The 24,471-nt window shown below is 43.9% G+C and overlaps 2 protein-coding genes across 3 annotated transcripts in view; one reads left to right on the top strand and one right to left on the bottom strand.

Annotated features, from left to right (window-relative positions):
* Positions 1-544: 544 nt before the first annotated feature.
* On the top strand, positions 545-2,159 carry LOC135525911 (gremlin-1-like). The gene has a single exon (XM_064953882.1). The coding sequence runs from the start codon at positions 545-547 to the stop codon at positions 1,094-1,096; it is 552 nt and encodes a 183-aa protein (XP_064809954.1). The 3' UTR covers positions 1,097-2,159.
* Positions 2,160-2,902: 743 nt separating this feature from the next.
* LOC135525908 (formin-like) overlaps positions 2,903-24,471 on the bottom strand; it is a 105,767-nt gene continuing 84,198 nt past the window's right edge. For both annotated transcript variants that reach the window (XM_064953875.1, XM_064953876.1), the window contains 2 exons: positions 6,643-6,724; positions 2,903-6,490 (listed from right to left, as the gene is read on the bottom strand). In XM_064953875.1, the coding sequence (XP_064809947.1) occupies positions 6,446-6,490; positions 6,643-6,724 (127 nt within the window). In that variant the 3' untranslated portion in view covers positions 2,903-6,445. The remainder of the gene's footprint in view (positions 6,491-6,642; positions 6,725-24,471) is intronic.

Raw genomic sequence — 24,471 nt, 5'->3', positions numbered from 1 at the left:
TAAAACTTGGGCATGTTATCGAATTAGATTCCTTATCATCATATCGCAGGAGGTCTTTATGCGTAAACTCTGCTTGTATGTATACCTATTCTGTAGTTTGACTACATGTCCCAATGATTATTGCAGCCTATTGTAAATAAACATGTGAAATGTAATGATTATTCTCATGCATAAAGGTTATTGTTTTTCTGTATTCTGTTTTACGCAATGGCTTGCGCCCATTAACTTCGCCACCGCAATATCCATGAAATATTAATTTGCATTCGAATATATCTTCGTTCTGATTTGACTATCGAATTAGGTCATGTGGACTATATTGTCAATATAAAACACGATACAAAATCAATAGGAAATGTTTAATGTTTCTATTCCTCTTAAATCGTAAATGACGCAATTTCAACAACAACGTTGAAATGATAGGCTATGGTTAATCTCTCGTGTATATATACACGCCATATCTAGCTGACCAAATTACCCGTGATTTTAGTAACCGAGATTAGGCTATGGATGATAATTCAACCTTCACTTATCTTTCCCCTCAAGGATGGCCAGATCGGCGTATATCCTCTGTGGCATGGTTTTCATCCTGGGGCTACTCTCATATACAGTGGCTTCCAAAAGGAACAGGGGCTCCCAAGGCGCCATCCCTCATCCTGACAAAAACAACCCAAACGAATCGGAGCAGCAACCACAGGCACCGCAGGCGGGCTCTGGTTCCCGACGACGGGAAAAGAGTTCTGTTGCACCGGCTGAGGAGGTGCTGGAGTCCAGCCAAGAAGCGTTGCATGTCACTGAGCGCCGCTATCTGAAACGCGACTGGTGCAAGACACAGCCACTTAAACAGACCATCCACGAGGAGGGCTGCATCAGCCGCACTATCATTAACAGGTTCTGCTATGGACAGTGTAATTCTTTTTACATCCCCAGACATGTCCGCAGGGAAGAGGGAGCCTTCCAGTCTTGTTCGTTCTGCAAGCCGAAACGATTTACTACCATGACTTTCACTTTGAACTGTCCGGACCAGCAGCCGTCCACCAAGAAGAAGCGCATCCAGCGCGTAAAGCAGTGCCGCTGCATCTCCATAGACTTGGACTAGCCCTGTGATTGACTGGGATGCGGCCAATTAGTCTCCTCACCAAACAATTATTGGATTGTTCACATGAAGGATAATCACCGTATGTCTGTGAGCATTTTTCCCTATTCCAAATATGAGAAAATGTTCAATCTGCAAGGAACGTAAGATCATACAGACATGTGCAGCATGTTATAGGCTTCTGTAGATATACTTGGGCATATTCTTTTGTTAACAAGGACTGCTGTACCATGTCATTTTCTGCGCATAATTGCCTATTAATCTAATTGCAATAGCAGCCTGTGGCAAGCAACGTTGCATGGTATAATGACATGGAATGAACACAACAATCTGCTGATTGACTTGTAAACAAGCGCACGGCTTTTCCAACCTCAAATAGGACTGCAAAACCTTTTCACACAATGTTTTTACACTATGTTGGACAGAGACAGCAATAGGCTATCAAAACCAATTTCAATGGGGGGAATAGGACAGAAAATGCGTTTATATAATTAATGGTTGACGAATAGATAGTTTCCACTATGTGGAATTTGAAAAAAGTAACGACTATTTAATGTGGCTAGAATGCTCCACTGATTTATTTGACTCCAATGTTCAGTGTTATAGTGGAGAAACGAGAGCTTTTGTAAAGTAGGCGAGGACTAAGATGTTCGATGCTATAAATCTAAAAAAAACGAAATATCTGTATTAGTTGGACATGGAAATGAAAATGTTCGATGTAGGCCTACATACTTGTTTATAATGCTATAGATGGAAGCTTTTCTTTTAGTTGTAAAATGTTATTCATACACGAATTGTATATGCAACCAGTTTGATAGTTCTATCAGAGCAACTGATCCACAAAATAAACAGATATTGACATTGATGCAGTGGTCACTGAACCTGTTCGCTTTTTGCTTACATTGTTCATGTCTGAACATTTCAGCGTCAGGGTTGACACCACAGATGTGAAATGGATCGTTAATTAACCCACACCCACACCCAAACTGCAAAGACTCCGATTTCATGCATAGCATTTGTATGTATCAGGTTTAACCCTAAACACCAAATAAAAACATATTCTCTAGTGATGGGTTATTTTCTTCTTGCTTGGAGCCAACCTCTTGCTGGGACTTTTATAAGTTCCTTAGACCATTGGATATATTTCGTCGTAAAACGAAGATCATTTATGAGAAAAGACCACAAGAAACGCGATTACATGTTAGACTCAACAACTTTTTCAATAACCCCTTCAAACGATGTTATCGAAGTTTACAATAGGATCTCCCCTGGCTCCCAGATCTGTCAAAGGCCCATGTTTTTGTGGGGACACTGATGCTAAACAGGGCTCCCTTACGGTTTCTTGTTCAGATGGTACAGGCCTACATGGCTCTCTAAAAATAGATACATCAACCAATCAATAGCCTCCTTTAAAAATTGAACACCGATCAAAGTTTTCTTTATCAATTATTTATTGTCGAGTTGTTTTAGCCTCTTACGCATTTGGGACTTCATAGTTGTTTTGTCAGTTGCGTCGCTCTGCTTCGATTTACCCTTGCCAGGTCTTCATTGTACCGAATGTAGTGCTGACATAATCAAGTTTGCGCCTTCATTGGCACATGTAGCGAAGTGTAATAGGCTACAAGTCATGTATATAGAAGTTGTGTGTTTCTATCCATTTCTATCGATTTAACTTAGGTGCACTTTCTCTCATTATTATCGTGCTTTCTGACATTTTCAAATGATTCATTTAGAATGAAAATGTGCATTGTGAGATATATAGGTGCAAATGAATACATATTTGCGCACAAATCAATGAAACAATTAGGCTATGGTCATTTTCACCTTTATTTGGCTACTGAATGTTATTAGGGAGTGCTGAAAGTAGAGGAACAACAGACAAGGAGGGTTAAACATCCGTTTCCATGCGAGCCAGGCTTCCTCATCTGTAGACTCCAGTTAAGACTTCTGTGACTGAATTGTTTGCAATCTATTACTTTGACCTCGCGCAAATTCATTTGAACGATAAAACACCTAAAACACGTGGGCACATAAGAGTAGGCCTCTCACGAAATTAATCAACATATGCATGTTAAACATATAGGCCTTTATCAAAATGTACATTTTTGCCTACTAATTTGGTTCTGAAAAACTTTAAAGTAAACATTAAATGCAATTTTAAGATTATGAAATGTCTTCATACAAAAAATAATGGCACATTCAATGATTATGAAACAAAGGTGCTATTTTGACACTTAATAGGTTCTGGCAGGGGTAAAGTATAGGCCTACACATGGCTTGATATGAGTAATTGTTTCTATTTTTAAACAAAGTAAACATCATCTTGATTTAAATTAAACAAAGGCCAAATTATACTCTCTATAGCAGTTCATGTAGGGTATGAAACAAGACCATTTGTGGTAAATGATGAGGCTCCTTATATACAGTGCCTTCAGAAAGTATTCAGACCCCTTGACCTTTTCCACATTTTGTTAGTTACAGCTTTATTCTAAAATATATATTTTTTTAAACCCAGAAAGACAAAGCAAAAACAGGAATTTTAAAATGTTAGTGTGAAGACCCTCTGCTATGAGACTTGAAATTGAGCTCAGGTGCATCCTGTTTCCATTGATCATCCTTGAGCTGTTTATACAACTTGAGTGGAGTACACCTGTGGTAATTCAATTGATTGGACATATTTTGGAAAGGCACACACCTGTCTATATATGGTCCCACAGTTGGTAGTGCATGTCAAAGCAAAAACCAAGCCAATGGAAGAAGTTTGGAACCACCAAGACTCTTTCTAGAGCTGGCCGCCCAGCCATACTGAGCCATCGGGGAGAAGAGCCTTGGTTGGGGAGAAGAGCCTTGGTCAGGGAGGTGACCAAGAACAAGATGGTCACTCTGACAGAGCTCTGGAGTTCCTCTGTGGAGATGGGAGAACCTTCAAGAAAAACAACCATCTCTGCAGCACTCCACCAATCAGGCCTTTATGGTAGAGTGGCCAGACTGAAGCCACTCCTCAGTAAAAGGCACATGACAGCCCACTTGGAGTTTGCCACAAGGCACCTAAAGACTCTCAGACCATGAGAAACAAGATTATCTGGCCTGATGAAACCAAGATTGAACTCTTTGGCCTGAATGCCAAACGTCACGTCTGGAGGAAACCTGGCACCACCCATACAGTGAAGCATGATAGTGGCAGCAGCATGCTGTGGGGGTGTTTTTCAATGGCAGGGACTGGGAGACTAGTCAGGATCGAGGCAAAGATGAACAGAGCAAAGTACAGAGAAATCCTTGATGAAGACCTGCTCCAGAGTGCTCCCCATCCAACCTGACAGAGCTTGAGAAGATCTGCAGAGAAGAATGGGAGAAACTCCCCAAATACGAGTGTGCCAAGCTTGTACCGTCAGACCCAAGAAGACTTGAGGCTGTAATTGCTGCCAAAGGTGCATCAACAAAGTACTGAGTAAAGGGTCTGAATACTTATGTAAATGTGATTTTCAGTTTTTTAATAAATTGGCAAAAATGTCTAAAGAACTGTTTTGCTTTGTCATTATGGGGTACTATGTGTAGATTGAAGAAGAAGAAAAACAATTTAATCAATTTTAGAATAAGGCTGTAACTTTAAAAAAAGAATGAAAAGGTCAAGGGGTCTGAATACTTTCCGAAGGCACTGTAGGTCACATCCATATGAAACAAAACACTTCTTTCACCTGACCACTGAGCCATTCATGCATCTTCCTCGAGCTAAGGCAGGAATCAAAATAATATACAAAAATACAACCTCAAAGAAAAAAAGAAATTGTGTTTTGGCATACAATTTTCATTTTAATATATAAATAATGGTTAAACCCCTGTCTATAGTTTTCCAAGACAAAGTTGAAATCTTCCAGACATCAAAGACATGTTTTGTTGTTAAATAAATATACTATAGTTCTCTCCAAAAAATACATGGATGATGCAATTTATCACAACATGTTAATTCACAAATGTTATCATAGCACAGAAACCATAGAATTGCATAGGAGTTCAAGTTGAGGTGCTAGAAAGTTCAGTACGTTTGATTAAGTACCATTCTGACAATAACAGAAGGATGTAGCTACTAAATACAGCTGATGCAAGCAGGAAAGTGCATAGGATTGTGACATACATATGTCATAAACAAAATTAATTGGGAACAACTAACTATTCTATCATATACACTTAAAAAAATGTGTCAGGGCAGCCACAATCAGATGACCTGTTGCTTTCCTCAGCATAGCGTATAGCAAGGTTGCTTGTTCATCTCAGAGAGTCACGTCTGACTCAGGGGCTGAGAGCAAGGCGTTGCTGCATTCTCTGGCTATCACCCAGGAGGGGTCAGTCTGGTACAGTGAGAAAGTCAACACTGGTACGACATCCTGTTTCTACCTTTTGACCCACATCGCTATGAATTCAACAGGACTCCCAGTCCAATAAAGACTGCCGATTCTCTTCACAATACACCATCAGGTCAAACGTTTCTGTCCCTGCTCATTTGAAAACAAACACCAATTGAAATACATTTACAAGACACACTTCAAACATGGATGGGCCACAGCAGATGAAAAGCTATTCTTTACATTAATGTATTGTATACTGCTTTCATATTCTAAATCATTGTTAGAATAACAACTCCTGAATGTCTTACGTAATCGTAATAATTTCACTGAGTGAAGATTGCCATATTTGTTAACATAGCTCAGCAACAATGAGGCCTCGTCTGTAGTTGTTGCATAACCTGGCTACAATACATAGGACTATATGTTTTCACGATGTGTGATGCTGTCCTGAAACCCAGACTGAGGAATGTATGTAGGTCCTAGAGGTCAGGGGTCATCACTGTAGATATGTCAGCTGGAGTGCTCATTGTCCTGAACCCCAGCACGCCTCAGAGCAGATTCTACAAGCTGGCCATTCAAAGGTCACACCAGTCTGGATGAATGAGGTTGACCTTTATCCCCTGTGAGTCTCATCATGTCAGCGGTTTAGTCAGCCATGGACCCTCTGTATAGACTTAGCAGCCTGCATATCTGCTGCAGGGTGGCATTCAGTTTCCTCTTTCCCATGGTGTACATGTTGGTCTGGATGGTGGTCATAAGGATACACAGTGATAGAAGCCCACAAAAGGTGCCTCATCTGGGGAAGAGGCTGAGTTGGAAGAGAGTAGTGGATATGATCCAGTCAGTAAGGACAATAGAATGGGCCGTAGTAGAGAGGTCCACAGTGTGGGGGCACGGAGGGCTATATGAGGTATGATGTTGGGTAAGAGGCAGGTGGTGAAGGGAAGAAGTGATCATCTCCTCTCTCCACTTCCTCTCGCTCCACTCTGTTCTTCATTGATCATCCTCTTCAGCTGGAGGACACGCTGGCTTCTTTCTGACGCAGTCTTTCTTTCTGTTGACAGAGGGAAAAAAGGGAGAGCTGAGCTTTATAACATTGTGTTATATGATATGATCCACCATGATTGACTGCGTCCAGTTAAGGTAATAGCAACAACGTTATCCATCAAAATATTTGAGGGTGGTTGAAGGAAGTCCAGTTCTTACCAGACTGTTGGCATTGATCTTCTTGGTTTCCACCCTCTTCTCAGCTGTGATCTTTTTTATGTTCTCCTGTGCTTCCTTCAGCCTGGAAGAAAGGAAACATTAACCTCAATAATATCAGGAAAATGTCTCGATCTATACAGGTTAAAATTACCTTTGCTGGTAGTACATACAGTGAGTGTACAAAACACGAGGAACACCTGCTCTTTCCATGACATAGACTGACCAGGTGAATCCAGGTGAAAGCTATGATCCCTTATTGATGTCACCTGTTAAATCCACTTCAAGCAGTGTAGATGAAGGGGAGGAGACAGGCTAAAGAAGGATTTTTAAGCCTTGAGACAATTGAGACATGGATTGTGTTAGTGTGTCATTCAGAGGGTGAATGGGCAAGACAAAATATTTAAGTACCTTTGAACAGGGTATGGTAGTAGGTGCTAAGCACACCAGTTTGAGTGTGTCAAGAACTGCAACGCTGCTGGGTTTTTCACACTCAACAGTTTCCTGAGTGTATCAAGAATGGTCCACCACCCCAAAGGACATCTAGCCAATGGCAGGCCAGTGGTTGAAAATGGGTTATTGATGAAAGACGAGAGGAGGCTGACACGAATTGTGCAGAGCAACAGACGGGTTACAGTTAGTCAACTGACAGTCTAGTTCAACATTAGTGCCCAAAGACCCATAAAGTAATGCACAACTCGTCGTACCTTGACACGAATTGGGTATGGCAAACGACAACCTTACAGAGTTCTGGGGTTGCAGTGGGCTAAGGAACGAAAAAAACTCTGGACACTGGAGAATCGGAAAAACAGAATGCTGAAGACATCATACGAAGCATCGGGGTGTGCTGGCGTTCCAGTTGGTGGTGACGTCTGTTCCGGGGGTCGCCACCGATGGAACCGGGGTGCCTAAGCCAGCTTGTCAGGCTGTCACGCCCTAGCTGGCTCGAGAGGTTCTTTCCCCGGTTGGCTCGGAAGGAGCCCATCCCATGTCGGGCCCCAGCCGGATCGTAGGGTTTTACACCCAGCCGGCTCGTCAGGCTGCTACGCCTCCACCCGATCATCGGGCTCCCATGCCTCAGTGGGATTGACAGGCTTTCACGCCCCAGCCGGATTGTCGGGCTCCTATGCCTCAGCAGGCTAGCCAGGCTCCCATGCCTCTGCCGGTTCGTCAGGAGTTTACGCCCATCCGGCTTGTCCATCGTCCATGCCACGGCCGGCTCACCAGGCTCGCCCGGGGGGGGTACTGTCACGCCTGCTCCCGCTCCACCTCCTTGGCGATCGAAGGCGCCAGGCTCCACAGCATTACGCACTCCTGCCAACATCATTACGCACACCTGCCTTCCCCCCGTCATGCGCATCAGTGATTATTGGACTCGATCACCTCTGTCATTACCTCCCCTATATCTATCTGGTTCCCCGCTCTGTTCCCTGCTTCAGCATTAATTGTTGTTTGTCGTTGTTTACCCGTGTGCTGACGCTGTTCCTTTTTTTGTTACCTGTCTGTTCCTGAATAAATGTTGACTCCCTGTACCTGCTTCTCATCTCTAGCATCGGTCATTGCAAGAGATCCACTACCAGCCAACTTGACACAATTGTGGGAAGTCAACATAGGCCAGCATCCCTGTGGAATGCTTTAGAAACCTTGTAGAATCCATGCCCCAACTAATTGATGGGGTGCAACTCAATATTAGGAAGATATTCACTCAGTTGTACACTCAGTGTATACCATAAAGCCATAAAGCTATTGGTAAATTGTATCACATATCTGACCATGTGGCACAACACTACCATGTCTAAGACAGAAAACCTCTTGATGTCTGTTGACACACGAGTCAGTTTGCTAACAGCAGACTTAGTCCATCCAGAAGTTGTTTGCACTGTAACAGCAACATGTACACATCACAGTATGTATCCCCCCTGTGCACTACTGTATATGGCACAGAGAGTCCTCATCCTCCCTCACAGCCCCACTCTGTTCTGTTATCCCACTCTGGAGTTAGCAGGCAGTGAAACCCACCGGTTAAAGCAGGGAGAATGACAGTGGGTCCATGAGATAATGAGCCAGTCTTAAAAACACTTGGGTTTTATGGGTGTGCGAACAGTATTTAAAATAAAGTTAATTGTACATAAGCACAGTCAGGTGTGGGTAATACGGGACATGATTGCCTAGTAAACAATTAAGAGAGAGCACATGGATCCATGGAATGGCTGGGAGAGCATTAACTCCATAACTCACCAGTTCAAAGATAGCTAGCCCGGCTTTTCTGTATGTGTGGTGTGTATGGCGCAAACACACACAAGAACAAACAAATCAAATGTTATTTGTCACATCCCGAATACAACGGGTGTAGACGTTACTGTGAAATTCTTGCTTATGAGGCCTTCCAAATGAGTAAAAAAAAAATCTTAAAAAAAATTAACAAGAGTAACAGGAGCAATATCAAATACACAAGAATTAAGCTACATACAGGGAGTACCAGTACCAAATCAATGTGCAGGGGTACCCGGTATTTGAGGTAGATACAGTTACTTTGGAAAGAACTCACACCCCTTGACTTTTTAAACATTTTGTTATGTTACAAAGTGCAAAGTGCATTTTTGTTCAATGATCTACACAAAATACTCCAATGTCAAAGTAAAAAAAAATGAAAAATAAATAAAACATGAATACAGTGCATTCGGAAAGTATCCAGACCCTTCCACATTTGTTACGTAACAGCCGTATTCTAAAGTTGATCATATTTATTACGGCCCTCCCAAGTGGCGCAGCGGTCTAAGGCTCTGCATTGCAGTGTTGCGGCATCACTACTGTGTCACAACCGGCAGTGACCTGGAGTCCCATAGGGCATCGCACAAGTCAGTTAAGAACAAATTCTTATTTTCAATGACGGCCTAGGAACAGTGGGTTAAACTGCCTTGTTCAGGAGCAGAATGACAGATTTGTACCTTGTCAGCTCGGGGGTTTGAACTTGCAACCTCCCGGTTACTAGTCCAACGCTCTAACCACTAGGCTATCCTGCCGCCCCAATCTCGAAATTTGGGGGAAAAAGGGTGTAAAAATGACGCAAAAAAAATGTCCTCATCAATCCACAGACAATAACCCATAATAACAAAGGGAAAACAGGTCTTTAGATTATTATTATTTTTTTTTTTACAATTTATTAAAAATAAAAAATAGAAATAGTCTTCAGAACCTTTGCTATCCTGTTTCCATTGATCATCCTTGAGATGTTTCTACAACTTGCTTGGGTGTCCACCTGTGGAAAATTCAATTGATTGGACATGATTTGGAAAGACACACACCTGTCTATATAAGGTCCCACAGTTGACAGTGCATGTCAGAGCAGAAATCAATTCATGAGGTCACGAAGAAATTATCTGTAGAGCTCCGAGACAGGATTGTGTCGAGCCACAGATCTGGGGAACTGTACCCAAACATTTCTGCAGTATTGAAGGTCCCCAAGAACACAGTAGCCTCCATCATTCTTAAATGGAAGAAATTTGGAACGATCAAGACTCTTCCTAGAGCTAGTCGCTCGACTAAACTGAGCAATCGGGGGAGAAGGGCCTTGGTCAGGGAGGTGACCAAGAACCCTATGATCACTCTGACAGAGCTCCAGAGTTCCTCTGTGGAGATGGGAAAACCTTCCAGAAGGACAACCATCTCTGCAGCACTCCACCAATTAGGCCTTTATGGTAGAGTGGCAAGACGGAAGCCACTCCTCAGTAAAAGGCACATGACAGCCCGCTTGGAGTTTGCCAAAAGACACGTAAAGGACTCAGACAATGAGAAACAAGATTTTCTAGTCTGATGAAACCAAGATTGAACTCTTTGTCCAGAATGCCAAGCATCACGTCTGGATGAAACCTGGCACCATCCCTACGGTGAAGCATGGTGGTGGCAGCATCATGTTGTGGTGATGTTCTTCAGTGGCAGGGACTGGGAGACTAGTCAGAATTGAAGGAAAGATGAACGGAGCAAAGTACAGAGAGATCCTTGATGAAAACCTGCTCCAGAGCGCTCAGGACCTCAGACTGGGGAGAAGGTTCACTTTCCAACAGGACACCGACCCTAAGAACACAGCCAAGGCAACACATGAGTGGCTTCGGGACAAGTCTCTGAATGTCCTTGAGCGGCTGGCCAGAGCCCGGACTTGAACCCGATCCAACATCTCTGGAGAGACCGGAAAATAGCTGTGCATCAACGCTCCCCATCCAACCTGACAAAGCTTGAGAGGATCTGCAGAGAAGAATGGGAGAAACTCCCCAAATACAGGTGTGCCAAGCTTGTAGTGTCATACCCAAGAAGACTCGAGGCTGTAATCTCTGCCAAAGTACTGAGTAAAGGGTCTGAATACTCATTAAGATGGATTACTGGGCTGAACATGCTAACAACAAGTGGCTCTTTAGACATAAATGATGGAACTTTAAGGAACAAATCAGTCATTTATTGTCGAACTGGGATTCCTGGGAGTGCCTTCTGATGAAGATCATCAAAAAGTGAATATTTATTGTGTTGTTTCTAACTTTGTTGATTCCAAAATGGCGGCTATTCCTCTGGCTGTTTTGGGTTCTGAGCGCCGTTCCCAGATTATACTTTTTCCATAAAGTTTTTTTTAAATCTGACACAGTGGTTTCATGAATGAATAGATGAGTGAATAACACTAGTATCTTTTATCAATGTTTATTATGAGTATTTCTACTAAAATCACTGGATGTTTTGGAATCAAAACATTACTGCATGTAAGGCGCCAATGTAAACTGAGAGTTTTGGATATAAATATGCACTTTATCGAACAAAACATAAATGTCTTGTGTAACATGATGTCCTATGAGTGTCATCTGATGAAGATCATCAAAGGTTAGTGATTAATTTTATCTATATTTCTGCTTTTTGTGACTCCTATCTTTGGCTGGAAAAATGGCTGTGTGTTTTTTCGACTTGGCGGTGATCTAACATAATCATATGTTGTGCTTTAGCTGTAAAGCATTTTTTAAATCGGACACGATGGGTAGATTAACAAGATGTTTATCTTTCATTTGCTGTATTGGACTTGTTAATGTGTGAAAGTTACATATTTCTAAAAAATATTTTTGAATTTCGCACACTGCCTTTTCAGCAGAATGTTGTCGAGGTGTTCCGCTAGCGGAACCCCTGCGCTGGAAACGTTATGTAAATGTGATATTTCAGGTTTTTAATTTCTATAAATATGTCAAGAGTGTGCAAAGCTGTCATGAAGGCAAAGGTTGACTACATTGAAGAATATAAAATATATTTGGATTTGTTTAACACTTCTTTTTGGTTACTACATGATTCCATATGTGTTATTTCATAGTTTTGATGTCTTCACTATCATTATACAATGTAGAAAATAGTCAAATAACGAAAAACCCTTAAATGAGTAGGTGTGTAATGAGTACGATGGGAGACAGACAGAGTGCTGGTTTCAAGCGCAGGGCGCAGCAGGTGTTTGTTAGTAAAGGACCACAGGAGGAGGCAGGTAGATGGGTCCAGGGACAGTCAGAAGGTCATACACAGGGACTCCAAAAAGGTAACAGTATAGGCAGGGAAAAGGCTCATAACGTAGTCCGGGAGATCAGGCAAGAGGTTGATGACTGGAAATCTGAGGCAAACGTACAGGCAGGGAATAGGCAAAAAGGCGTCGTTAGTGAGGATGGACAAAAACTACGATACACGGGTGGACTAATATGGAAATAAACAGGGCTCTGAATAAAACGTGTATCAAAACAAACAATACCTCACAATTATGGGGTGCAAAGAACTGAACTAAATAGTGTGTGTAAATGACATACAGGTGTGTGAACAGGTGATCAGAATTCAGGTGATTGGGATCTGGAGAGTGAGCTGCGTTCAGGGTATCTATGTGTTTGAGAGTGTGAGTTGGAAGCAGAGGTGTGTCCAAACTTTTGACTGGTACTGTATATATTTATATTCCAGACTCTGACATTGCATGTTCTGATATTTCTTAATTCCTTAAATATTTGAGGATTTGTGTGTATTGTTTTGTATGGTTAAGTATTACTGCACTGTTGGAGTAATACCTAATGTGTAATGTGATGTAGTACACAATTTTAAGGGACTACTTTTGGCCCGTGAGCGCTACTTTCATAACTACTGCCTAAATCGTATACAAATTGCAAGTTCATTTTTTAAGTCTATCTTCCAAACTATTGTAACATTCAATTTTAAAATGAGTAACACATCCATGGCCACATTGATGTTAATGTAACTATACATTTCTTCTTATGTAATCCTATAAAGCATGCATGTTCAAGATAGCATGCATAGGCTGTTGCAGGTCAGTGGAGATTTTCACAATTGCTGTCGTAAGCTACGCAGAATCTTGAACGGCATTGATCACTTGCACCGGCTTTTGGCTGTCTTTTTGACTGAGTGAACATAGGTTGTAATCTCGTCTCAACCAAATATTACCCAATTATCCACAATGAAATTATGTGGTGTGCCCAGTTGGTAGGCATCAGGATAGATAATAATAAGAGTCAAATAAAAACAGAGTAGTAGCAGCATATGATGAGTGTAAAAGTGTGTGTATGTGTGTGTGCATATGCAGTGGATGTTGATGTGTGTGGGTTTTGTGTGAGAGTGTCAGTGTAGTGTGTGTGAGTGAGTGTGTGTATATACAGTGCCCCCTTGAACTTTGCGACCTTTTGCCACATTTCAGGCTTCAAACATAAAGATATAAAACTGTATTTTTTTGTGAAGAATCAACAACAAGTGGGACACAATCATGAAGTGGAACGACATTTATTGGATATTTCAAACTTTTTAACAAATCAAAAACTGAAAAATTGGGCGTGCAAAATTATTCAGTCTTATAGATATTTAGCAGTCTTATGGCTTTGGGGAAGAATCTGTCTCGGCCGATGCTCCGGTAGTGTTTGCTGGACGGTAGCATAGTGAACAGTCTATGGCTTGGGTAGCTGGAGCCTTTGGCAATTTTTCAGGCCTTCCTCTGACAGCGCTTGATATAGAGGTCTGTAAACCAGGGTTCTGTAGAACCTCATCAATATCAACAGTACAGTTACCACTTTCTCTCTGGGGCGGCAGGGTAGCCTAGTGGTTAGAGCATTGGACTAGTAACTGGAAGGTTGCGAGTTCAAACCCCCGAGCTGACAAGGTACAAATCTGTCGTTCTGCCCCTGAACAGGCAGTTAACCCACTGTTCCCAGTCTGTCATTGAAAATAAGAATTTGTTCTTAACTGACTTGCCTGGTTAAATAAAGGTAAAATAAAAATTCATTAAGGGCCCGATTTCAACCTGAGTTTAGTGCAGGTAAATGGAATTCCCTTTTATTGCACTTTTCTCTCAATGCGTATTTTGACCTTGACCTTAAGCATGAGAATAGCATGCTATTCAACCGCTATTTGCTAGCGCTTTGACGGCGCGCATAGCGAGATGCAAGGGATTCCTACTGCATTGCGACCTGTACCTCGCTCGCTACGCCGAGGCTGTGTCTGGGAGAAACAGGGTTGCCACCATCATCTTGGCACTGATCGGACTGGCCCTGGACATCATCTCGGCACAGATCGGACTGGCCCTGGACTGAGGTGCCACGGTCTGGGAAACGGGCGGACCCGAGGTCGAGTCCTACGAGTGCTTCACCCTCCTCTTCTGTTCGGTGTTTGCTCATCCTGTGGAGGGCCGAGAGGAGACTACTGGATTGTTCGCAGGAGTGTCAGGGGAGGTGTCTCGCAGTGTCTGTCAACACCACTACAAATGCACAGGGCTCAGTACTTCACGAAACTGGACTTGAGGAGCGCCTACAATCTGGTGCGCATTCGTGCAGGCGACGAATGGAAAACAGCCTTTTCCACGACCACGGGCAATTACGAGTATCTCTTAATGCCTTTTGGCCTGTCTAATGCTCCTTCAGTCTTCCAGGCCTTTATTAATGAAGTGTTTCATGACATGCTGGGACGGGGCGTAGTGGTTTATATCGACAGCATTTTGGTCTATTCTGCTGATCGCGCCCAGCATGTCTCGTTAGTCAGGTCTTTGATGGGAAGACTGTTGGAGCATAACCTATATGTTAAACAAGAGAAGTGTTTGTTTTTCCAGCAGCCCGTGTCCTTTTGAGGCTACCTCATATCCACGGAGGGAGTGGAGATGGAGGAGCAACGCATCAGCGCAGTCAGGTCATGGCCCATCCCCAACTCCGTGAAAGCAGTCCGGCGTGTGACGTAGAAGTCCGTCACTGGCCGCGGGCAGCATTTGGTTCTTTAACGCACACACATTCATCGCTCCTCCCTGCGCCATTATAAGATAAGTTAACAAGGTGGGTCGACACACAAATTAACTTCTGTCTTGGTGCATGCATTTCACACTTGTCAATGTTCATATTTGAGAGATACAATAATTATTATACTTATCAATGTTGTGGATGAGCGCATTGTTTGTTTGTTCTGTTCCTCTCTCTCCATCTCTGTAGCTTCTGGGTATGCTGGAAAAGGACCCGAGCTAAGGGAATTGGGTTGGCTTTATAGTGCCTGTCCCAAATGGCTCATTAATGCATATGGGCATATTGAAAGATATTGTCAGTAGTGATGTAATGTTGTAAATGTTATGTTGTGATATTGTTTAAAACCGTATTGCAATGTATATCCTTTAGTATGTTTAGTTCATGGAAAATGTAGGTTTCTATTGTTAATTGATTAATTAATTAGGGTTAATTGTTCTGAGGGGAGGGGCTAGCCCTACAAAAGGAGCCTCTCCTCCAGTCTCTAAAGAGGCAGTTTGGATTGAGCTGTGGATGGGGCAGCATTGTTTTTAAGCTGTCCCATAAGGTAGACGTTGATGGCAGTACTGTTGTTTTTTTTGTTCCGGAATCACTTGTAAATAAACACCTTTGCACAGAAGAACTTTTGCGGTTCCGCCATCTTTTTATTTTGATAGAGGTTAGGTTATCCAGTTTAGCCTTCTGGCCTACTCTACGTGACACGGCGATTCCTGGGGTTTGCCAACTATTTCCAGAGGTTCATTCAGCACAGTGGTCGCGCCTCTTCCCTCCCTGCTGAGAGGAGGTCCCCAGTGGCTTTGTTGGACAGCGGAGGCGGAGAGGGCATTCGAGACACTGAAGGCACACTTCACCACTGCTCCCATGCTGGCACATCCTGACCCCTCACTTCCCTTCATTGTCGAGGTGGATGCCTCCGAAGGAGGAGTCGGTGCAGTGCTGTCCCAGCACACCGGAACCCCTCCACAGCTGCGGCTCTGCTACTTCTACTCCAAGCAGCTGAGCCCCGCCTAGAGGAACTATGACGTATGGGACCGGGAACTCTTGGCGGTCAAGAAGGCTCTGAAGGCGTGTAGGCACTGGCTGCAGCGGTCCAAACACCCTTTCCTGGTGTGGACGGACCACCGCAACCTGGAGTACATCAGGGCAGCGAAGAGGCTAAACCCAAGACAGGCCAGGTGGGCTCTATTCTTCGCCAGGTTCCAATTCACGCTTTCTTATAGGCCAGGCTCGAAGAGTGTGAAGGCAGACGGGACCCGGCACTACGGGACCCTGGAGGACATTGTGTCAGACTGTGGCCCTCAGTTCACCTCACGCGAATAGAAAGCGGGTCAATCAGGAAGTGGGCAGGTTCCTGAGGTGTTACTGTCAGGACCAGCCAGGGGAGTGGGCGGATTTTCTACCTTGGGCTGAGTATGCACAGAATTCCCTCCACCACTCATCCACTAACCTCACTCTTTTCCAGTGCATGTTGGGGTATCAGCCGGTCCTGGCACCTTGGCATCCGAGCGGGACCGAGTCCCCTGCTGTGGATGTTGGCACAAGGAACAGGCCGACCAACACCGCAGTGAGGCATTTGTCTTCTCTCCAGGCAAGCTGGTCTGGCTCTCCACCCTCCACCTGCCCCTCCACCTGCCCTGCTGAAAGCTGAGCCCACGGTTTGTAGGGCCGTTTAAAGTCCCGAGGAGGGTTAACGAGGTAACGTACCGTTTCCAACTCCCTGCTGTTTACCGCATTAACCCGACTTTTCATGTGTCTCTCCTCAGGCCAGTGGTGCCTGGTCCCCTTGCTGAGGCTCGACCCAGTGACGCCCCGACTCCTTCTCTGGACATCGAGTGAGGTCTGGCATACTCAGTCTGTGAAGTCCTGGATTCAAGGTGTTGGGCGGGGTGTCCAGTACCTCATCGACTGGGAGGAGTATGGCCCAGAGGAGCGGTGCTGGGTTCCTGCAGTGGACATCCTGGACACTTCCCTGACCAGGGATTTTCACCGTTGGCACACTAACCGACCCGCACTGCGTCTCTGTGGTCGTCCCCGTGGCCAGTGTCATCCCGAATCAGGGGGTACTGACACGGATCCCCCCCCAGTACTGCTGCTCATTCCATATTCCGTTCACCAGCTCCGGAGGTCTACGTCACCGGCCTTCTAGCCATCACTAAACTGGATACATTATCACAAACCCCAGACTGTCGTGTCTCATTATGCACACCTGGTTCCCATTCCCCAGGATTATTATGTGTATATACAGTTGAAGTCGGAAGTTCACATACACCTTAGACAAGTACATTTAAACTCCGTTTTTCACAATTCCTGACATTTAAACTGAGTAGAAATTCCCTGTTTTAGGTCAGTTAGGATCACCACTTTATTTTAAGAATGTTAAATATCAGAATAATAGAAGCGAGAATGATTTATTTCAGCTTTTATTTCTTTCATCACATTCCCAGTAGGTCAGAAGTTTACATAGACTCAATTAGTATTTGGGAGCATTGCCTTTAAATTGTTTAACTTGGGTCAAACGTTTTGGGTAGCCTTCCACAAGCTTCCCACAATAAGTTGGGTGAATTTTGGCCCATTCCTCCTGACAGAGCTGGTTTAACTAAGTCAGGTTTGTAGGCCTCCTTGCTCGCACACGCTTTTTCAGTTCTGCCCACAAATTGCCTATAGGAATGAGGTTGGGGCTTTGTGATGGCCACTCCAATACCTTGACATTGTTGTCCTTAACCTCTTGAAACTCTGGGGGCGCTATTTCATTTTTGGATGAAAAACGTTCCCGTTTTAAACAAGATATTTTGTCACAAAAAGATGCTCAACTATGCATATAATTGATAGCTTTGGAAAGAAAACACTCTGAATTTTCCAGAACTGCAAAGATATTGTCTGTGGGTGCCCTAGAACGGGAGTTACAGGCAAAACCAAGATGAAACGGCAACCAGGAAATCAGCAGGATTTTTGAGGCTCCGTTTTCCATTGTCTCCTTATATGGCTGTGAATGCGAGAGGAATGAGCCTGCCCTATCTATCGTTTTCCCAAGGTGTCTGCAGCATTGTGACGTATTTGTAGGCATATCATTGGAAAATTGACCATAAGAGACTACATTTTCCAGATGTCCGCCCGGTGTCCTCTGTCGAAATTGGTGCGTCATTTTCAGGTGCTGGTATTTTTCCATGCGATTCTGAGGGGAAAGCAGGCTTCCACGAACTGCATATCAATGAAGAGATATGTGAAAAAACACCTTGAGGATTGATTCTAAACAACGTTTGCCATGTTTCGGTCGATATTATGGAGTTAATTCGGAAAAAGTTTGATGTTTTGGTGACTGAATTTTCGGTTCGTTTCGGTAGCCAAATGTGATGTACAAAACGGAGCGATTTCTCCTACACAAAGATTCTTTCAGGAAAAACTGAACATTTGCTATGTAACTGAGAGTCTCCTCATTGAAAACATCCGAAGCTCTTCAAAGGTTAATGATTTTATTTATTTGGTTAATCTGGTTTTTGTGAAAATGTTGCGTGCTAAATGCTACGCAAAATGCTAAGCTAGCTTGCAATACTCTTACACAAATGATTGATTTGCTATGGTTCAAAAGCATATTTTGAAAATCTGAGATGACAGTGTTGTTAAGAAAAGGCTAAGCTTGAGAGCAGGCGCATTATTTTCATTTTATTTGCGATTTTCAGAAATCGTTAACGTTGCGTTATGCTAATGAGCCTGAGGCTTTATTCACGATCCCGGATCCGGGATGGGGAGTATCAAGAGGTTTTAAGCAATTTTGCCACAACTTCAGAAGTATGCCTGGGGTCCCATTTGTGACCAAGCTTTAACTTCCTGACTGATGTCTTGAGATGCTGCTTCAATATATCCACATAATTTTCCTCCCTCATGATGCCATCTATTTTGTGAAGTGCACAAGTCCCTCCTGCAGCAAAGCACCCCCACGACATGATGCTGTCACCCCCGTTCTTCACGGTTGGGATGGTGTACTTCAGCTTGCAAGCCTCACCCCTTTTTCCTCCAAACATAATGATGGTCATTATGGCCAAACAGTTCTATTTTTGTTTCATCAGACCAGAGGACATTTCTCCAAAAAGTATGATCTGTCTGTCTTTTTTTTATGGCGGTTTTGGAGCAGTGGCTTCTTCCTTGCTGAGCGGCCTTTCAGGTTATGTCGATATAGGACTTGTTTTACTGTGGATATATATACATTTGTACATGTTTCCTCCAGCATCTTCACAAGTTCCTTTGCTGTTGTTCTGGGAGTGATTTGCACTTTTCACACCAAAGTACATTCATCTCTAGGAGACAGAACGCAGTCTCCTTCCTGAGCGGTATGACGGCTGCGTGGTCCCATGGTGTTTATACTTGTGTACTATTGGTTGTACAGATGAACATGGTACCTTCAGGGATTTGGAAATTGCTCCCAAGGATGAACCAGACTTGTGGAGGTCTACAATTCTTTTCTGAGGTCTTGGCTGATTTCTATAGATTTTCCCATGATTTCAAGAAAAGAGGCACTGAGTTTGAAGGTAGGCCTTAAAATACATCCACAGGTACACCCCCAGTTGAGTCAAATGATGTCAAATAGCCTATCAGAAGCTTCTATAGCTATGACTTAATTTTCTGGAATTTTCCAAGCTGTTTAAAGGCACAGTCAACTTAGTGTATGTAAAACCTCGAACCCACTGGAATTGTGATACAGTAAATTATATGTGAAATAATCTGTCTGTATTTGTTGGAAAAATTACTTGTGTCATGCACAAAGTAGATGTCCTAACCGACTTGTCACAACTATAATTTCTTAACAAAAGTTTTGTGGAATGGTTGAAAAACGAGTTTTAATGACTCCAACCAAAGTGTATGTAAACTTCCGACTTCAACTGTATGTGCCCTCTGTTCCCCATTGTCCTTGTCGGTTATTGTTACCATGTCCGTTGGTCCTGTGAGTACCCGTGCTGTTGTATTGGCTTCCATGCTACATGTCATTGTGCACTTGTTTTATGGGTCTCATCCCGTGTATTATTTAGTGGTTTTACACCTCGCTCTTTTGTTTGGGTGGAGAAAATAAAAAACCCTATTACGCATTTCTGCACTTGTTTCCTATAATTTTACAGCGTGACATAGGTAAATGAGTAATCCATTTGGATAAGGGAATAGTCACGTGTGCTCCCTCTCTGGCCTCTAGGTCACCAGGCTGCTCATTATGGCACACACGAATCAGCGCATAATTACACGAATCAGCGCATAATTACATGAATCAGCGCATAATGACACTCACCTGGACTCATCACCTCCTTGATTACCTGCCCTTTATATGTCACTCCCTCTGGTTCCTTCCCCAGGCGTCATTGTTTCAGTTTCAGTTTCATGTCTGTGCGTTGTTCGTGTTTCTTGTTTAGTATTATGTTCCATTTATTTTATTAAAACACTCACTCCCTGAACTTGCATCCCCCAACTCATTACAGAATGACGCCTCACCTCATCTCCGGTTTCCTACCGCAAGCTCTGATCCTTTTCACCTGGATCATCGCAGCAAGCTAGCTGCTATCTGAGTGGCTACTCCCTGGCTAATGTCTCTTTCCCGAAGCAAGCACCAGTGAGCCTGGAACAAGCCTTGTGCGAGGCCCATCTCCTAACTAGCTAAAGAGGTCCATCAGCCACTCCTTGGGCTACAATACATATTTTGCCAATTGGCCTGGACCCCTTTTACTGCCAACACGGAACCCCGCCGATTCCATCACGACTGGTCTACCGATGTAATCTGCCCGAGGGGTTTCAACAGGCTCCTCCGTCGCGATGTCCCCTGAAGGCCCATCTGCTAGCCTGCTAACCGCGGCCCACTCGCTGTCTAGAGCATATCGGACTGTTAGCTGAAGATGACCATCTGCCAATTTCTTGGGCTACAATACCTATTTTGCCAATTGGCCTGGACCCTTTTACTGCCTACATGTAGCCCTGCTGATCCCACACGTAATTGCCTGAGGGGGCTACAACAGACTTCTTCCATTGCGAAGTCCCCCTAAGGCCCTTCTGTTAGCCCCGGCCCGCTAGCTGTATGAATCAGCGTGTCTCCAGCTTGCCTAGCTTCCCACTGGTCCCTATGAACACTCGGCTTCGCATGCCTCTCCCTAATGTCAACATGTCTTGTCCATTGCTGTTTTGGTTAATGATTATTATTCACTGTAGAGCCTCCAGCCCTGCTCAATATGCCTTAGCTAGCCATTTTGTTTCACCTCCCACACATGCAGTGACCTCAACAGGTCTAAATGATGTCCCTAGAGACAAAACCTCTCTCATCGTCACTCAATGCCTAGGTTTACCTATATATATTCACATCCTACCATACCTTTGTCTGTGCATTATGCCTTGAATCTATTCTTCCGTGCCCAGAAACCTGCTCCTTTTACTCTCTGTTCCGAACGCACTAGACAACCAGTTCTTATAGCCGTTAGCGTACCCTTATCGTACTCCTCCTCTGTTCCTCTGGTGAACAGAGTTTAATCCTGGCCCTGCAGCGCCTTTCTCCACTCCCATTCCCCAGGCGCTCACATTTGTTGACTTCTGTAACCGTAAAAGCCTTGGTTTCATGCATGTTAACATTAGAAGCCTCCTCCCTAAGTTTGTTTTACTCACTGCTTTAGCACACTCTGCCAACCTGGATGTCCTAGCTGTGTCTGAATCCTGGCTTAGGAAGGCCACCAAAAATCCTGAAATTTCCATTTCTAACTATAACATTTTCCAAAAAGATAGAGCTGCCAAAGGGGGCGGAGTTGCAATCTACTGCAGAGATAGCCTGCAGAGTTCTGTCATACTATCCAGGTTTGTGCCCAAACAATTCGAGCTTCTACTTCTAAAAATCAACCTTTCCAGAAACAAGTGTCTCAACGTTGCCGCTTGTGTAAGGGGCTTAATAAAGTTGTTTTCCAGCCACTAGGGGGTGCTCTGGTGAAGCCCATGGGAAATAAAGAAACATAGTGTAAGTGAATTGGGATGAATAAGAATGAAAAGCTAAAGAAAGACTGTTAATGGCTCTTACCTGTGCTGACATGATTAAAAGTGCCGTAAACCGCACTTTTCGCGTTGTAGTTTATATGATAAGCTCATTGGAAGGGTAAACAAATTTGGAGGCGCCGCTAAGATTTATTTTCATGTGAGCAGTGGCCCATATTCCTAGAACGGACAACGAGTGAGATACATTGGGAGGGTAGCTAGCTAGCTAACGTTAGCAGGCTAACCACCTAATCAAGTGTAGCTATCTTGCCATTGCCTGCATTGTCGTTGTTGCCACGTGAGTAGGACAATATGAGTCGAGAGAGGGAAACGTTGTTGGATGAAATGGAACATGAAACGGCACTTGTGTGTACCTTGTGGAATAGTAGATGACTCTGAAGTAAAAGGAAAGAGCCATCGAGCTTTGCGGCGCAAATTGATGAAGGATTTAATGGAATCAGAGGATGAGGGAGTGTCATGGCTGCTTCAACTGAAAGACGAAATCAAAGGAATATCGGACTCTGAGGATACTGTGAAAAGTCTGCCTACAAGTCCCAGCCAGTCGGCGCCAACGAGGCAAGTGGACAGCGAACCCAGCGGAGAGATGGGAGAAGAGGGAGGGGCTCCTCAGCCCAGCAGAGAAGTGGTCTCAGCTCCAGAAAGGCACCCGTCACAGAGAGAGAATGGAATGAGTAAGTCCAGTTATAAAGACTTTAAAATTCATGGACAGATCAGAGATCAGAATCAAAAAGATAAGCTCAGCTTCAGCAGCCTAGAACATCAGATTGAAAATGGAGGGAGAAAAGGGTACCATGAATTTGAAATCATAGAAGCAGTAATCAGAGCTGTGAGCCCAGGGCTTAAGATGAGGAGTTATCTGGAGGGAAAAACAGACATGACACTCTACACACTAAGACAAATCTTGAGGACACATTATGCAGAGAAGGATGCTACTGAACTGTATCACAAGTTGACTAAAGCAACACGAGTCTTTGACCTGAGTCAGAAGGTGTTATCAGCCTCAGCTCTTGCCCAATCAGGACTGAAATATGGCACAGAGTTAGAATGCCTGCGGGCCATTGTTACAGGATTAACAAATGATAGTGTCAGGGCAGAGATGAGAGTGCATCTCCAAAATATTAACACCAGTGATGAACTGTTACTTGAGAAAATGCAAATTGCCCAGGGCAATGAAAGCGAACGCATGCAAAAGGCCAGGATTTCCTCGTAAGTTCACACCCACACGAGTGAACGCAGTACAGAGTGAGGGTAACGGGGATAGCGGAGAGGAATGTGCACAGGCAGAGCCCTCACAGACCACAGTCCGAAAACAAAATAAATATAATCCTCTCCTGAGTAAAATTGTTGCGAGCAATGAAGCAATCAAAGAACTGACCCGTCAGGTTGCCTCATTAGTACAGTCAGTACAGGGCCAGGGTGACAGGTCAGTTAGGAATCGCTCCAACAGAAAACCAAGTCCAACCAACAGGGAGAAAGAAAATCCAAAGGTTGTTAAGAGACTGGTCAACAGACTTGCCATCATTGCTACAAATGTGGCAGTGATAGCCATTGGGCAATAGGATGTAGGATCAGGGGCAACGCACATCCAATGGGAAACGCCTGGGGGTCACAACCATGGAACGGGGAGTGATCTCAGATACTGTACATCAAGTTCCATCCAGTGTTGCAGTGGCTGCAGTGCAAAGGTAGAGAGAATCTCAAAGTTGTGTTCATTGTGTCATAAAGCTGCCTATTGTTCCAAAGTGTGCCAACAGGATCATTGGAAACAGTACCAACCTACATGTAAGACTGCCAGCAAGACTGACCACAACTCCCCTTGTCTCCTGATACAGAGAGAGTGGGGGCCAACTACCCCAGCCACCACAGGACATTGTAATATAGCATAGCTCATTGGTTTAAAAAAACTCAAGTGTGGTGTTATAGGGAGGGTGTAAAGACTCTAGCACTATGGGACACAGGGGCTCAGGTATCCATCATAAGTGAGGAATGGAGAAAATGTAATTTGCCACGCACACAAATTAGACCACTGGCAGAAATCATGGGCAATGCAAAGAACCTGGATCTGAGGGCAGCCAATGGCACTGAAATTCCCTTTCTGGGTTGGATGGACATTTGCTTTAGTTTGCTGGATTTCAAAGCTGAGGTCATTGCAGGAAAACAGTTGAGGATTCCGATATTAGTCACAAATGAAAGACTGGAGAAGCCAATCATTGGGTTTAATGTCATTGAAGAAATTGTTCAAACAAAAAGTAACAAGGAGCCCTCAGAGCTGATATACACAGTAAAGATGTTTAGAAATGCACTTAAGCTAGGACAGGGAAAGGCAAAGACTCTACTCAATCTGCTTCAGCACTCAGAGTACACGGAGGAATGCTTGCTTACAGCAGGCAGACGTGACGTTGTCATTCCAGGTGGACAAACAAAATTAATTCATCACTGTATCCCAAGAGGGGCTCCCTTCAATTATGAAATGGTGTTATTTGAACCGGACATGAGAGTGATCTGGGGCCTGGACCTACAAACTCACGTTGTGAAAACATCAAAA

This window comes from Oncorhynchus masou, chromosome 32 (assembly GCF_036934945.1).
Source record: "Oncorhynchus masou masou isolate Uvic2021 chromosome 32, UVic_Omas_1.1, whole genome shotgun sequence".
Taxonomy (NCBI): Eukaryota; Metazoa; Chordata; class Actinopteri; order Salmoniformes; family Salmonidae; genus Oncorhynchus; species Oncorhynchus masou.
This window is presented reverse-complemented; position numbering and strand designations above follow the sequence as displayed.